Raw genomic sequence first — 16,309 nt, forward strand, 5'->3', positions numbered from 1 at the left:
AACCCCACAATGTTCCTACTCTGAGTATGGATTGATAACAACATGATATCTGGGGCAGTCTTGAGGTCAATTCAGGGACATCTGGGCCTAGACCTGCCCCTCTGGAGCCTTCATCCCAGCCAGCTAAGCTTTACCATGTAGCTGGTCTGGAATTACAAATGATCTTGCAGACCAGGGGGATCCTGGAGGGAAGGGGCTGGCTCAGGCCACAGGAACTTGGGATCCTTCCTCTGTCCTGTCTGCTCATGGTGAGGGCTGAGTAAGGTGGTGGCAGTCCCCAGCGGTGGCTAACCTGCATGCCTCGCTGCTCCTGTCCTAACAGGGGGTGTCGTTTGACCAGGCCAATAACCTGCTGATAGAGCCTGCTCGCATTGAGGAGGAGGAGGTCTGTACTGCTCGCTGCTGCTCTGGGCCCAGGGCTACCGCTGACTTTGCTTCCTGGGCTGCGGGTTCTGACTTCTCCCCACCCCTGTGCTCAAACTCAGACCCTCTCCCAGAAGACCTGGCAGCTGCCACAGGGATGGGGTTTAGAGGAGCCATCCTCATAGGGCATCCTGGTCCCTTGGCAGGGCTGGTACATCACTGTGGGACAGCCTGGCTTATAGGGGATGATGAGTGGAGGTACTGTGAACCTTGAGATGCCCTCATACAGAAGCAGGGTCAGGCCTTTCCTGCTAGAGAAGAGCCAGCTCTGAACTGCCTGGACTGGCTCACAGAAGGTGTGCCTGCCCTGGGATCTCAGAAGCCTTCCTGTCCTTCTGTGCAACCCAAGTGGGCACAGGTGCCCAGGAAAGAGCTAGATGGGGCTGTCTGCAGTCAGCCCCTCCTACTGTGCAAACACATGGGCATTCCAGGTCTTTCCAGACACCCACGTCTGCTCTGTTTCCAGCTTACACTCACCATCGTTCGGCAGACGGGGGGCCTGGGCATCAGCATCGCTGGAGGCAAAGGCTCCACCCCCTATAAAGGAGATGATGAGGTGAGAGCTGCCTTCTGCCATACCAGCTGCTCTTGTCTCAAGGACTTCCTCTTGCCCTAAGGGTGTCAGAGGTCACTCAGGATGTCCTGCTCACTGTCCTTTGGATGCCTGAGCATACTTGGCCCCCACCAGGAGAAAACATTGTGTAGTGCAGGGGACACCCCAAGGCAGACCCAGGAGGGCATCACAAAAGAAGTTAAATGTCTGAGAACAGCTTGCAGGGCAGCCTGACTGTTCCCTCGACAGAATGGCCTTCATTCCCCATTCTCCCATGCCGGCACCAGGGTCAAAACTCTCTTCTAAGGTCCTTTACCTTCCAGCTCACTAGACTAGCAATGGTCTAAGCACAGCCTTTCTGGCCACCAGGCACACTATTCATGCACTTGCGGTCTTTGCAGCCTCTCCAGAGAGCAAGCCAGGGCTGTGTCTGCAGAGGGTTGTTCCCTCACTATCCAGTGATCTCTGCACCTTTCATCACCAGAAGGGACAGGTAGTTGCCTCTGCCTGTGCTCTTGCAGACCAGCCCTCACTTGTTCTCCAGGGCATTTTCATATCCCGAGTATCTGAGGAGGGCCCTGCAGCCCGTGCTGGAGTCCGAGTGGGTGACAAACTCCTTGAGGTAAGGAGTGACCCCTTGCCTTGTAGCAGAGGACAACTGTGCCCTCCAAGGTCCACGTGGTCTTGACTGTTGGGATGCTTGGTATCTCCATTAGGAAGTGGGGACACTATCTTCCCTCTCCAAGGAGGACCCCAGGACATGTGGGTGAGGCTATAAGAGCCCTTAAGCCAGAGGCTTGGGAGCCCTCCCTGCCAAATTGCTTCTCTGTCTGGGACAAAGGCGATAGCTTGGTGGCAGATAACTAGCCTAATGTGCATGAAGGTTTGAAATCAATCCCCAGCATAGTAAAGGGGGTGGGTGAGAAAAGCATCAGTCCCCAGCCTAGACAAGAGGTACCAGCCATATCAGATGCAGAAGGGTAGCTTGGCAGGGTCAGTCCTCAACAGGCCTAGAGGGAAGTTGGTACCTCTGTGGAAGCCCCCTATCTGGAAACCTGGCCATTAGGAATCTCCTAGGGAGGCCGTGACCTTCCTGTAAGGATGAGGGTAACGTGGGGGAAGGCCTTAGGGGTCTAGGCCAAGAGGGCTTAGGGAGGAGGGATGCTGGTGCTCCTCATGCCTTCCTGCTCAGCTCTCATCACCTGTTAGCCACAGACATTCTCTCTTGGGCAGATAACAGTTTCCAAGAGTGGGGCCCTAGATAGGCCTGGCCATAGACATCTGCCTGCCTTTCATGGCTAACCTGAGTCATGGACATAGGCATATTGTCAGCACTTGGATGTCAGGGTGGCTGTGACTAGGTGCTGATTTGTGCCTTGGCCTTTGTCTTATATCACCCACAGGTGAACGGTGTGGCCCTGCAAGACGCAGAGCACCATGAGGCTGTGGAGGCACTTAGGGGGGCGGGTGCTGCTGTGCAGATGCGAGTGTGGCGGGAAAGAATGGTGGAGCCTGAGAATGCAGTCACCATCACACCGCTGAGGCCTGAGGATGACTACAGCCCCCGGGAGCGACGAGGAGGTGGCATGCGCCTGCCCCTGCTTCAGCCTGAGACTCCCGGTCCCTTCCGCCAACACCATGCTGCCTGCCTTGTGCGCAGTGAGAAGGGGCTAGGCTTCAGCATTGCTGGAGGAAAAGGCTCCACACCTTACCGTGCTGGCGATGGGGTGAGGCAGTGTGGCCTGGAGTTTGGAGAGGGTTGTCCCAGACAAACAGAGGCACGTGAGGTCTCCATGCCTCCTAACTCCAGCAGGCTTCCTCCTTTCCCACAGGGCATCTTCATATCCCGCATTGCGGAGGGGGGTGCTGCCCACCGGGCAGGCACTCTGCAGGTCGGCGACCGTGTCCTCTCGGTGAGCCTGGAAAGGTAGGGCCTCACTGGTGCCTTTTGTTTGTCCTGCTCACCCTTTCTGACCTGAGTGTCCCCACAGATCAATGGAGTGGACATGACTGAGGCACGACACGATCACGCTGTCTCCTTGCTGACGGCCGCTTCTCCCACCATCTCCCTGCTGCTGGAGAGGGAGACTGGGGGCACCTTCCCACCCAGCCCCCCGCCACATTCCTCCCCAACTCCCACTGCTGCTGTTGCTGCTACTGTGACCATTGCCACCCCTGGGGAACCTGTGCTACCCAGGCTGGCCCCCAGCCTGTTGGCCGCTGCCTTGGAAGGGCCATACCCTGTGGAGGTGAGACACCTGCCTGCCATCTACCTGTTCAAGCATCCATTCCACTCAAGTATAGGGTGAAAGCCCTCCCAGGGATCCACTGGCCCTTCAGTAACTGGACAGAAAGCATTATTAATAGCCTTTCTGCATGTGCCCAAGAGGCTGGGGTTCCAGTCAGCCAACTTGTGTGTCCCATCTGACCTGGCACAACCTCCTGCTTGGAGCCCAGTCTGCTACATGGCTGCAGTCAGTAAGGGTGTGTAGCACGTATGGGCAGCAGACTCTCCAGCAGATGCACAGGCTGCCTGAGCTCATTCCACCTAGCTTCACTCCTTGCAGAGCCCATGGCCAGTATGTTACCCCCTTTGCCCCTGCCCTATTCTGACTGAGCCCTCCCTCTGTCCCCAGGAAATCTGTCTGCCCAGAGCTGGGGGCCCACTGGGGCTTAGCATCGTAGGGGGATCTGACCACTCCAGCCACCCATTTGGTGTTCAGGATCCTGGTGTATTCATCTCCAAGGTAGGTAGACCTGGTGGGCAGCCCTGTGCAAGGAGCTAGTGCAAGCCCAGCCCATGGGATATTGCCTTCCTCCCCATAGGTGCTTCCAAGGGGCCTGGCTGCTCGCTGTGGCCTTCGAGTTGGGGACCGCATTCTAGCAGTGAATGGGCAGGATGTTCGGGAGGCCACACATCAAGAGGCGGTCAGTGCCCTGCTCCAGCCCTGCCTAGAGCTGTCTCTGCTTGTGCGGAGGGACCCGCCACCCCCAGGCATGCGGGAACTCTGCATCCAGAAGGCCCCTGGGGAGAAACTGGGCATCAGCATCCGTGGGGGTGCCAAGGGCCATGCAGGGAACCCCTGTGATCCTACAGATGAGGGCATCTTCATCTCTAAGGTGAGACCCGTCCTCCCCGTGCCCTGGTCAGGTGCCCAGTGCCTTGTCTTACACTGTGCCCTCTACAGGTGAGCCCCACAGGAGCAGCCGGGCGTGATGGCCGGCTCCGTGTGGGGCTGCGGCTGCTGGAGGTGAACCAGCAGAGCCTGCTGGGCCTAACACATGCCGAGGCTGTACAGCTCCTGCGCAGTGTGGGTGACACCCTTACCGTGCTTGTCTGCGACGGCTTTGACACAGGCACCACCGTAGCCCTGGAGGTTAGTGGCCTGGCACTGCCCTTTGTAGTCAGGCAGTCTCTGCTTCATTCTGGGAAGGACCTGGCAATTCTGAGCCAGCTGCATGTGGGAGCTGCGGGTGCAATTGCTAGGCCCTTTTCTGAGCCCAGGTTGCTGTGTGGAGGTGGGTGTGTCTGTACCAGTGTGGTCAGGTTCTGAGACGAGCTGTTTTAGGGCTTTGGGCAGGTAATAATTGAGGGTATGTGGCAGCTAACTGGACAGGGAGGGCAGGGATCTCCGCTCTGAGCACCTCCAGCCAGAACAGCAACTTCCTGGCCCTCTGGTCCCTAGGGTATCCCTCTGGCAGTCTCTGGGTGGAGCTCACTCCCACTTTCTGATAACTGGCTTCTCCCTCATTGTGCCACAGGCCACAGCCTAGGCCAGGCATGGATACAGGGTGGACCTCCTGGACTCACTTGCTCACCAGAGCAGAGCAAGAGTGTCGGACCATCAGGACTAGGGCTGGGCCCCCAGACCAGCCTCCCTGGAACCTTGGTGCTGCCTCATTGTCTTCCCTTCTCCCACTTGCTCTCCCCAGGACTCTGGGCATTGTCACCTGCAGGTCCAAGTGGGCCTTCAAATGGTCTCTGTGTGCCCTGTACCTGCTCTTCCCATTCATCTTTGTTAGCCATGCTGGTGCCCAGGGACTGCGTGGCTGCGTCACCACGGTCTCTAGCTGCCCCTCCTTAACAGTCTTGTGGGCAGGCGGATACCCTGGTTGGCATCTTTTGCAGTGGATCTTTGGATTGATGACTTCATGTCATATCTAAGCAAAAGATGACTTAAGGCTGATGGCCGCAGACCACATACACCCTGTTCTAGACTGCAGGAGAAGTTAGCCCTCATCTGTTCAGCCCCTAGGTGGATGCTGGGCTAGAATCTAGGTGAGCTGAGGTGCCATCTCTGGGCTAAGACTGGCCCTTGTTCCCCCCTTCTCTCCAGGAGAGTCCTAGTGGTCCTGGGGGAGTTTCTCTTAAGACTTGGACCCTGGGTGATGAAGCTCCTAGGAAGGGTTTAACTTACTTACTTACATATGCTTAAAAGTGCTTTGTAAACTTAGAGAGGGTATCTACAGAAGGAGCACAGACTTCCAGCCCTGGAGCGGTGGTGTGAACCTGGGTCCCTTTGGCTCTACATCTTGTCCCTGCTGTCTGACCCCAGCTGTCCTTGCTGTGCTTGTCTGGCTCATGAGTATGGTGAGGCAGCTGTGTGTCTACACATGCTGGGTCCTACCAAGGCCTTGGTTGGATCTTTATCTCTGTCAGCCCCGGCTAGTGAGAAGCTCTGGGCAGCCAAAACCAAGAGCCTTTGAGAGCCCTCTCCTGCCCACAGCCACTGTCTGCTGTGGCCACAGCCCCTCTGGATGTTTCTCTCTTCGCAGGTTGTATTGGCTGCTCTTACATTGCAAGTGCACCCCTCCTCCACATAGTGTGTGGCGTCCATCCCCAACCCCCCTGATCCCCGAGGGGAATCGCATCCTTGTACCTACTAGGGAAGACCCCCCTGGCCCCAGGACCCCTTTTTGTGCCTCATAGCACATTGCTGTGGTTTTTCCCTTCTGACACTGAGCCTTTCCTTTCTTGTTATTCTTAGATTGGGTGTTTTTTTGAGGCAGGATCTCACTATGTAACTCAGCTGACAACCTCCATTTGTCTTGGTTTGGTGGTGTTTTTGGTTTTTGAGACAGGGTCTCCTTGTGGCCCCAGCTGGCTTGAACTTGCTATGTAGTCCAGGCTGCAGGTTGGCCTCCATTAGAGATCCCCACCTGCCTCTGCCTCTCGAGTGTTGGGCTCAAAGGCATGCTCCACTACATCTGATATACCTCCATTTCTCAAGTGTGGGATTGCACGTGTAATGACAGCACATCCAGTGTGGATTTTCCTCTTAAGATGAGATCCTTTGATGGCAGAAATCTACAGTTTCTGAATCAAGGCTTCTACTAGCCTTTACCTTTAGGCTGTGAATTCCAGCTTTTTCTTAGGAAATCCCTCCCTTTAGAAGGTCCTGAATGCATCATCCTGTGTTTCTCCTAATACTTCAATGATTCTTAAAACACACGTTAAGGAACTGGAAAAATGGCTCAGTGGTTAAAGGCACTTGCTGCTCTCAAAGAGGACCCAGATTCTGTTCCTAGCACCCACATGGTGGCTAACAACCATCCGTAATCTGATGTCCTCTTCTGGCCTCTGGGCATTGCACACACAGGTGCACTTAATGCCTACAGGCAAAACACAATACACATGAAACAAAGATAAAAAGGTTTAAGATAAAAAACACAGGTTGATAGCCCACCCAGAATTGTTCCAGGAGCAGATGTCACTTGTCCCCACAGTGGTTAGTGACAAGCCTTCGTTTCTCTGCTGAACTGAGGGGAGCATGGCTCTGCTGTGGAGCAGGTCCCATGAACCCCAATTCTCATGTATGTTAGGACTTGTTTCTGGATTTGGTCCCAGTGAGCTCTGAGGCCTGCCAGGCCAGTGCCACCCTGTGCAGAGGCAGTCACTTTATAGGGTATTCTAATACTAATCAGATCATCCATTCTTTTCTGAAGTTTTGAGTACTGTTTTCTCTTCTGAACAAATCTGCCAGGTTCCAGCATGAAGTTGGTTGGGAACCCTAGGATCGTTTGGCAACAGTGTTTCTTGCACAATTTTCCAGGCTTCTCTCTTTTTGTTTTTTTGAAACAGGGTCTCCCTGTAGCACCAGCTGGTCTAGAACTCACTGTGTAGACTATGTTGGCCTTGAACTCAGAGATCCGCCTTTTTGAAACAGGGTCTCCCTGTAGCTCCAGCTGGTCTGGAACTCACTGTGTAGACTAGGTTGGTCTTGAACTCAGAGATCAGCCTGCCTCTGCCTCCCAAGTACTGGGATTAAAGCCAGGTGCCACCATACCCAGCTTGGCTGCTGTCATTTTTAAAACATATTTTATGTGTATGAGTATATTGCTTGCATGTATGTAAGTGCTCCCATGTCGTGCAGTGCCCACAGAGGTCAGAAGAGGGCATTGAATTCCCCTGGAACAGGAGTTATAGATGGTTAGCCACCATATGGGTGCTAGAAATTGAACCCCGGGTTCTCTGCAAGAGCAGCAGTTCTTAACCGCTGAGCCATCTCTCTAGCCCCCTGCTCATTTTTTTATTACTTCTCATTGGCTGGCTTGTTTGTATCCTGGCAGAAGCACTATGGCCCACAGTGGTGGCAGGCAGCCAGCCTCCTTCCCAGGGCTTCTCACGCACACCTATTTTCAGCCTGGGCCTTTGACCACTAGTGGTAGTAGCCAGGTTCCTTGCCTTATGCCCAATTTTAGGGATTGTTGTAGTCTCTAGGAAGCTGTTCCTGTTTGAAACTGTAAGAATGGCCATCTGTAGTGTGCATTAGGCTTCCCAAAGGAGTGTCACATATGTATTCATATGTGCTCAGTGGTGCTGACCTGGTCCCCAGAGGCACCAGCAGCATGCGTGGTGTTTGGGAGAAAGGAGCCAGTGTTTACACATCAGGTCTCTGCTCTGTGGTACATGGATTCCAGGGGTCTCACAAAAAAGCAGAGGAAGAGGACTTGACGGAGGCCTTTGTCCCCAGCAGACCGCCACGCATGGGGCGGCAGATACAGGACTGCTTACTCACAGTCTGCTTAATTTTAAATTACATTTATGTATGTGGCGGGAGGTTGCTCATGCTATAGTGCATGTGTGGAGGTCAGGACAATTTTCAGGAGCTGGTTCTCTCCCGTGTGGGTCTCAGGGATGGAGCTCAGGTTGTCAGACTTGGTAGCAGGTCCCTTTTCCCACTGAGCCCTCTCTGGCCAACTGTCGTTGTCTTGGCCTGTCTGACCTGTGGGATCAGTTTACCAGGTACATTTAGTGGCTTGTGACCTGCATCTTTCTACCTCCCTCTTGGGTTGGGGTCTACTGTAGAAGGGTGCTAGCTACCTCTTGCCTGCCCTGTGCTGAGGACTGGTGTCTTTAGGGCTCCTGCGGGTTTTACATAGGCCATGCTCTTGCCGTCAAGTCTCAAAAGTGCTGGACTTCTCAGTCTGTCCTCATAAGCTACTAGTGGATCCTGGGAAGGGATGCCACTGGGCTCATCAGGGCCCACCTCACCACCATGCCAGTACCCTAAGTGGGCCTGGGTCGGTGTGGCCTTAACAAGAAAATTTTTCACTGTGCTGACCTGTGTATGTGGTGTAAATGAGTATTCTCTCTTCTGTTACTTCTCTGAACCTCTTGGCCCTGTGGATCCTGTTGTGCTCATCTTCCTCTTGACACTGGCCCACCTTTCCAGTCCCGACAGTCCCTGACTTACAATGGCTGTACTTAGGGGTTTTTGACTTAACAGTGGGCAAAAGTGATCCACCCAATAGAAACTTCAGTTGTGAATCTGGACCCTCTCCTGAGCAAGATGCCTGGAGGATATGTGACTCCATGACACGCCCAGTTTGAGTAGCCTGCTGTGCCCGAGGGGGTCCAGACCCATCAGTGTCTGGTGTTTTCCTTACCCATTGCTGTGGACTTTGATTTTTCAACAGTGATAGTATGTCAGTCACAGTTTGATGATCAGATTGTCCTAGCTTTGTCTCTTGGAAGGGGCTTCAAGCTGGACCTGGAACTTTCTGATATCACCCATCTGCTCTAAGCACTGCCCAACTTTCTGGACTTACCTCAGCGTTTCGCTCCCTAGCTGTGGGGTTGGCCATTTCTCCAAGGAGTCCTGGTTTCTTTTAGCAGACTGTCATGTTTAGAAGCCAAGGTCTAAATGTGCTGCTGTTGGGGTATTATAGCCTCAGGGCCTCTTGGTGGCCAGAGCTGGGGGTCTGTGTAAATCGTTACTGCCTGGTTATTTCTGGAGTCATAGGAAGCCGAGGGTCTATCCATCTTTCCACTCAACACCACAGGTCAGCCCTTACTCGAGTGGCCTTCTCTGATGTGGGAAACCAGGCTTCCTCTCCTTGCTGTCTTTACTTTCTGCTCAGTCCCTCTGTGTATGACAACCCTCCCCACCCCGCTGAGCCTGCCTGTCTGTCTTGGGCCTCCCCAGTGTCCTTTTAACTAAATTATTCCAGAAGTTAAGAAGGTAGGCACCTTGTTTATTGTCGTGGATCCAGTAATGTCAGAATCTGAACAAGACATAATTATGTCTCCCGTGATCACTGTTTTTGGCCAGTTTTCTCATTTCTAGTGGTCTTCGGTTTGCTTTCTGCGTTTAGCCACTCATTTGTGTAGCGTTCATAGTTTACGGTTGTATCTTTGTAAGTGTGCCTTCTGCTGTGCCGTGTGCCCACTGCCTACCTGGCACTCCTTGCTCCATCCTCCCAGGCATGAGCACCTTGCTCTCTGCCCTCTTGGTTTGTTTGCTTGGTCTCATACTATCTCTGGTTTCTGAAACAACACTGCACAGCTCTGCTGGGAGACCCTGCTGGTAAGGGTGGCGGCCGATGTCTTGTTTCACACCTTGTTGCCACTGATCTGTGTTCCTCTGTGCTGGAGGCCAGAGCTGGTCCTTGGTGCCTGGTGGGATAGAAGTGCGCTGTTTCCACGTTTCCATCACCTGTGTTTACCCTTAATAGAGGCACGTTTTGTGCCAAGGCCATTTGCTGTCACCTGCCCACACCCTGCCCCCTCCCCGGGCCTGCCCACCCTTCCTGGAACCCCCCGAACTTTGAATCTCAGAACTAGTTTCATTTTCCCCTGCCGTGTGTCTTTTGTTTCTGAATCCTTACTTAGCACCCAGACTGCACATACTAGATTGAACATGTCCATCTGGGAGTATTAACTCTGCCACCAACCTCATCGCCTATGGCTTGCTCCCTGCCCAGTTTTGTCCCCATTCCTCTGTTCCATTGTGGCCACAGTCAGCTTGTTTTATCCCATGCTAAAGCAGTGTGGCTAAACAGGACTGCTTCATATTCTGTCATGTGTAGACACAAGCTGTCTCACAGTGACCCCCCCAGCCCAGGACCACTGCCATACTCTGTCCCCGGAAGACTGGGGACATGTACCCATGGTCTTGGGTGGTCCAGCCAGTTGTTCACGGAGGCCACCTCAGGTGGGTGGGTGACCAGTTTGTCGGAATATGGGCTCCTGTGCCCACTGCATGTCACTGGCATATCCTGGACCCAGGCCTCAGCCTGCCCCAGAGGTGGGACATGGGACTTTGTCATCAAGTGCCCCAGCTCAGCACACTCCTCTGCTCTCAGGTGTCCCCTGGCGTCATTGCCAACCCTTTTGCGGCAGGCCTTGGCCACCGGAACAGCCTGGAAAGCATCTCATCCATCGACCGGGAGCTGAGCCCTGAAGGCCCAGGCAAGGTCAGGACCAAAGTGACTGTCAGCGCAGGGCTGGGAATCTGAGGTGTCAGTTCTTGACTGTCAGCTCTGCTTACAGGAGAAAGAGCTGGCCGGTCAGACACCCTGGGGGCCTGAGTCTTCAGAGACCATGGTGAGTCCCACACAAGCCTGGCTCTGAGCCCAGAGCAGCCCCTCCTGCCGGGATACCGCAGGGGTGAACACAGACCAGGAGTAGTGGGCAGACACATCCCTGGGACATAGCCCCCTCCAGCACTGTGGTCCTCTCTTCCCCAGGACCGGACTCTGGAGCCCCTGAAGCTGGACTACCGTGCCCTGGCTGCCGTGCCCAGTGCTGGGAGCTTGCAGAGAGTGAGTGGCATGTGCTGGGTTGTGTTCTATCCAGCCTGGCTCCCTACCTGTCAGTCTTTGCCTTGCCCTAGGTCCTTCCCTTCACCTGGGGGCCACTGCTGCCAGGTCACCATGAAGGGAACTTTGTCTTGGGTAGGATAAGGCTTACAGACGACTCAGCCAGAGCTCTGCTTCCTAGCCTGGCAGCATTTGGGGTTTTTGTTCTTGTTTGGCAGTGCTGGGAGATGCAAGCTAGAGCTTCATGAGTGCTATATGCAAGCTCCCTACTTCTGACCCACATGCCCTGTCCTGGTCCCTTTTAATTCTTGACCTGTGTGGCAGTTGCTGTGGTCCCCTTTCCTAGCACAAAGGGGAACACTTTGAAAGCCCCTGGCCTCTTCCCTTCACCTGTTCCCTCCTAGTACCTTCCCCGCCAACCCCTTCAAGTAGGTGTGTAGGGCAGAGTTCTGTCTATAACAGGCCATTGGTGGAGGGAGGCAGCTGGCATTCTTGTGAACCATTCGTAGTTCCTGGTAGAGTTTGACTTACAAGGTCACCATGGGGTGGGTGGGGGAGCAGCTGCAGCCTGTGAAGGAGGCCTAGTGGGTGGTGCGGAAGGCGCGGCATCAGCAACTGGACTGGGGTGTGGCCTCCAAGACAGTTGTGGACCTGGGGCCAGGCAGAAAGACGGTCAGTCCTCATTCCTCTCTAAGGGGTATTTAAAAACTAACATCCGAGGATGCCCGGAGACCCCCACCAGAATGTGAGTACTTACGACGTGGGCTTGACCAGGACATTGTCAAGCGCCCGAGAGACAGAGAGGGGCTAGCTAGGGCCTAGAGGGGTAGAAGCAACCCCTGTGGGTTTGGGGGCTGCCACCCTTCTTCCTGACCTAAGTGGCCCTGAGAAAAGCTCCCAGGAGGATGAAGACGTAGCAGCTCTGATTGAGAAGAGCTGTAGCTGGGGATCAGGGTGTTTCTTCGGCTCATGGACCACTGGGGAGGAGGCCTGAATCCGGCTCTGCTGATGGGTTGGCTCTCTGGGTCCCAACTCTGGTCTCAATCTGTTCATCTGTCCCTGGCTCTCCTTGTAATCAGGGCTGCACCCTTGGCAGTGGCCTACTACTGTGAGCAGGCACCTGGATGCCCAGCCCAGGCTCTGGGGAGAACAGAGACAAAAGGCCAGTCCCACCTATGCACAGATTTGGGGAGGGAGAGTCCTTTATGGTGGTCCTGTGGTCATCTAAGCCTTTTCTGGTGACATCCCTGGGCTTTTGGTCCTGTTGGGGCACGGGAACAGCCCCCACGCTGCCAGGATAAGTGGTCAGAGCAATTTCTCCTCCCTGGATACTACTGGCCCAGCTGCTCCCCTCCCAGCTACTGCCCTGTTCGTCTAGGGACCATCTACAACCACTGGAGGGACAACGACTGAGGCTCCCTGCTCTCCTGGCAGCCAGCAAGTGAGTATCCCAGTCACAGGCACACTATTGGGGCAGCAGATGGGTGCTGGAATGTGGGGTCCCCTGGGGTGGTGCTATGGGTATGTTTTTGTACAGGCACCTTTGGTTAAAGCTGGCCTTGGTGAAAGCAGGGGCCTTGCTGGAGGGGTCAAGCCTATTCCAGACTCAGCATAAGAGCGTTCCTATACACACCCTTGTGTATGGGTCCCTGCTGGTTCCTACCTTGCCTACTGCATGAAGAGGGCCAGGCTTCTAGCACCACTGGCAATGAAATAGGGGAGGGGGGTCCAGGGCCACTCTCAGCCCAACTCCTAGCCTTAGCCCTCCAAATCAGAGGCACTCGGGTGAGAGTCCCCCTGCAGCCTGCCTGGCTCCGTCTCCCCTCCCACCCTTCCCTATCCCCTCTTGGATCCCCGATCCTACTCTCCTCTGGCCCCCCACTCCTGCCCTTTGCAGACAAAACCGGGGGTGATCCAGCCATTGGCTCAGGCCTGGCCAAAGGGCTCCCCAGCCCCCAGGGGCAGAGATGGTCCCTGCTCAGTGAGTGTCCTGTCCTATAAGGGGTGGGGGTGGCAAAGCTTCCTTTCAGAGCAGGATGGTGGGTGGGGGTCAGTGGCAGTCGGTGGAGACAGCTGGTGGCTCTGTGGGCGGTGGCTGTACTGGGACAGCTGCCCCAGCCTTGCTTATGGTGCCCTACCCCCCACCCCTAAACACACACTAGCCACCCTCCCCGGATGAGCTGCCCTCTAATGTGAAGCAGGCCTACAGGGCCTTTGCAGCTGTGCCTACCGTGCATCCTCCAGAGGACAATGCTACCCAGGTATGCACAGCAAGGCCCTTCTGCTGCATGCTCTTTGGGTAGGGCGCCACAGCAGGTGCCCCCAAGAGAAACAGCAGCCATGTCTCAGGGCCTGCTCCCCCTCCAGCCCCCGACACCTGGTCCCACAGCCTCCCCAGAGCAGCTGTCTTTCCGTGAACGGCAGAAGTATTTTGAGCTGGAGGTTCGGGTACCTCAGGCAGAGGGTCCCCCCAAGCGTGTGTCCCTGGTGGGTGCCGATGACCTACGCAAGATGCAGGAGGAGGAAGGTAAGGAGCCTGGGCTCCAGGAGAGATGTGGGTGCAAAGGTGACTTGGCCAGCCTGATCTGTGGCCTGTCTCCCCGCAGCCCGCAAGCTGCAGCTGAAGAAGGCACAGATGCTACGGGACGAGGCAGCAACCTCGGGGCCAGACGTGGGGTTCACCTTGGATAGGGAGTCCCTGAATGAGGAGCACCAGGACGATGAACGGCCCTGGGCTGCTCCAGGCCAGGCTGGAGGGTGAGGGCAGAAGGGTGAGGGCAGCACCTGGCTCACCTGGTACATGCCCTCACCCACCACGTGCCCTGTCCCATTCTGCAGCCCCAGCCCATCGTCACCCCCACCCCTGGGAGGCAGCGCCCCTGTGAGGACAGCCAAAGCTGAGCGTCGCCATCAGGAACGCCTGCGCATGCAGAGCCCAGAGCTTCCTGCCCCTGAGCGGGCCCTGTCTCCTGCAGAGCGTCGGGCCCTTGAGGCAGAGAAGCGGGCACTGTGGAGGGCAGCCAGGTGAGCACCTCCCCACCCTCTATCAGGTCCTGCCCACTGCATACCAGGTCCACCCAGAATCCTTCACCTTCTTCTGGTCCACAGGATGAAATCTCTGGAACAGGACGCTCTCCGTGCACAGATGGTCCTCAGCAAGTCCCAGGAGGGCCGCAGCAAGCGAGGACCCCTTGAGCGACTAGCTGAGGCCCCTTCACCTGCACCCACTCCATCACCCACACCATTGGAAGGTCCGTGTTTCCTGGGGACAGACTGAGGGCTCCGCCTGCTGTGAGGGCCTTTTCCAACACCCGCTTCTTATCTCCCCAGACTTCGGCCTCCAGACCAGCAGCTCCCCTGGACGCTTGGTAAGGAACCAGCATCTACGGGTTCCCCACACCCTGTGGCCTGAGGGAGGCTCCAGACCCCCCCGCCTCACTGCCACCTTGCACTTCTCTGCCTTTCCCCCATGCTGTCCTTCCAAGCCATTGTCTGGAAAGAAGTTTGACTACAGGGCATTTGCAGCCCTGCCTTCTTCCAGACCTGTCTATGACATCCAGGTACTGGAGGCCACCTATCCCTTCTGCACGCGCCTGTCAGCCTATTCTCTGCCTGTCACCTGGCCTCTTCTACCCTTTTGTGTTTCCTACTCTGTTCCTGTGTGGGGCCTCCCCACCCACCTTGGTTTTGGGCCAGCCTGTCATAACCCCACCCAGGCTCTGTGGGCCTTAGCTCCAGCCAACCAAGCCTGTGTAGGTCGTTCAGGCAGGTCTGGGACCTGTCCTGACTAGCCCCTCTCCCCATCAGTCACCAGACTTCGTGGAGGAGCTGAGGTCCTTAGAACCATCTGCCAGCCCTGGTAAGTTGACACCTGTCCCGGGTGAGCTCCAGGGTTCCTGGCCACCCTGGCTCATAGCTTCCCTCTGTCAGTAGCCCCACAGGAAGAAGATGGAGAGGTGGCTCTGGTGCTCCTTGGCAGGCCCTCACCTGGTGCCATGGGCCCTGAAGATGTGACGCTGTGCAGCAGTCGCCGGGCCATGCGACCAGGCCGCCGAGGCCTGGGCCCTGTTCCCTCCTAGGGGCAGGTGCCTCCCCAGACTCGGGGTGAGGACCCTGCCAGCTTCATCACTTCCTCACCCTGAGTCTTTTAGCCTGGGTGTTAGCATTTTAAAGAGACCCTTCAGGAGTTCTGCTTCTGACTAACTGCCCCTGTAGCCGGGATCTCGTGGCGAGACTGTAACTAGTGATGTTTGTACAACCAAAGACTCTATTTTGTGGTTTAAGGAGAATAAAGTTGACTACCTTTTACCTTCTGTTGTCCTATCTTTCCACCCACTTGTACTGACCTGTCCTGGCACCCATCCTCGGTGGGACTCCCCTCAGTGCCCTGAAAGACACTGTCCTCTAGCTGGGGTCCAGCCTGGCTGGTGACATGACACGTGCACAGTTGCTGCAGTGCCCTGGGCACATACTTTATTGGGGTGTGACATTAGACTTCACTGGACAGCTGCATGCGCACTGGGAGCAAGACCTGCAGCTGCTCAGCTGGTGGCCACTGAACTCAAGTGACGAAGAGGCGGAAGTGTTCCAAGCGTGCCTCCTGGAACTCGGAGGGGCTGTACTCAGGCCCATCAGTGGGCCGCAGCAGTGACAGGTACCCTTCCTGTGCCAGCAGCCCCCAGTTCAGCAGTGCCTGTGGCAGGCCAGGCTACACCGCCTCCAGCTGGGAACAGGTCCACCTCACGCAGGTCAAACACCAGCGGCTTCCCATACCTGTGGGTGAGCCTGCTGAGGAGGCAGGCAAGGCTGGGGAGAGTCTGTCTGGGGCCCCCTACCTGCCACACCTGAGTGCCCCCAGCAGAGCCAGCCAAATCCTCTCTGGCCTCAGGTGCTCCAGATTCACAGTGTCCACATAGTTGGTGTCCTGGTATCTCAAGAAGGTAGCTGCCTGACCCAAAGGGTTGATGACAAGAGGCCACCTGAAGGCAGCCACCAGGTCACTGCAGTCTGTGGGTACCTCTTGACTTGTACCCAAACCCAGCTTGGGTACTGACTGTCCATCAGTGCGGATGCGGTCTCCCACGTCCTTCATCAGCACATCGTGGAGCTCTGTAACCTGGCACTTGAGCCCAGGTACCTCCTCCTCTGTGGGGATGTTAGTTTGCAGCACATGGGAGAGCCCACTTCTGGACCCCTCCCTGATAATACCTCTCCAGAACCCCCCAGCTGCCCTGCCACAGCCCTGCCCACCCTCCTGGGTCTGCTCCCACAGCTCCAGCCTGGCCATGG

General features: G+C 55.9%; 1 protein-coding gene across 10 annotated transcripts in view; it reads left to right on the forward strand.

Annotated features, from left to right (window-relative positions):
* Scrib (scribble planar cell polarity protein) overlaps nt 1-15,328 on the forward strand; it is a 22,697-nt gene extending 7,369 nt beyond the window's left edge. The window contains exons 16-38 of one of the 10 annotated variants that reach the window (XM_029564220.1): nt 323-385; nt 890-979; nt 1,521-1,598; nt 2,380-2,703; nt 2,809-2,889; nt 2,968-3,225; nt 3,613-3,723; nt 3,803-4,096; nt 4,165-4,353; nt 10,565-10,675; nt 10,752-10,805; nt 10,949-11,023; nt 12,399-12,461; nt 12,918-13,001; nt 13,183-13,281; nt 13,388-13,547; nt 13,627-13,777; nt 13,859-14,044; nt 14,129-14,271; nt 14,351-14,388; nt 14,506-14,580; nt 14,828-14,879; nt 14,951-15,328. In XM_029564220.1, the coding sequence (XP_029420080.1) occupies nt 323-385; nt 890-979; nt 1,521-1,598; nt 2,380-2,703; nt 2,809-2,889; nt 2,968-3,225; nt 3,613-3,723; nt 3,803-4,096; nt 4,165-4,353; nt 10,565-10,675; nt 10,752-10,805; nt 10,949-11,023; nt 12,399-12,461; nt 12,918-13,001; nt 13,183-13,281; nt 13,388-13,547; nt 13,627-13,777; nt 13,859-14,044; nt 14,129-14,271; nt 14,351-14,388; nt 14,506-14,580; nt 14,828-14,879; nt 14,951-15,099 (2,928 nt within the window). In that variant the 3' untranslated portion in view covers nt 15,100-15,328. The remainder of the gene's footprint in view (nt 1-322; nt 386-889; nt 980-1,520; nt 1,599-2,379; nt 2,704-2,808; nt 2,890-2,967; nt 3,226-3,612; nt 3,724-3,802; nt 4,097-4,164; nt 4,354-10,564; nt 10,676-10,751; nt 10,806-10,948; nt 11,024-12,398; nt 12,462-12,917; nt 13,002-13,182; nt 13,282-13,387; nt 13,548-13,626; nt 13,778-13,858; nt 14,045-14,128; nt 14,272-14,350; nt 14,389-14,505; nt 14,581-14,827; nt 14,880-14,950) is intronic. The other 9 variants (XM_017798541.2, XM_029564221.1, XM_029564222.1 and 6 more) reach the window with 9 other exon arrangements.
* Nucleotides 15,329-16,309: the final 981 nt, after the last annotated feature.

The sequence above is a fragment of the Nannospalax galili genome, unplaced genomic scaffold (assembly GCF_000622305.1).
Source record: "Nannospalax galili isolate Female #2095 unplaced genomic scaffold, S.galili_v1.0 scaffold717, whole genome shotgun sequence".
Taxonomy (NCBI): domain Eukaryota; kingdom Metazoa; phylum Chordata; class Mammalia; order Rodentia; family Spalacidae; genus Nannospalax; species Nannospalax galili.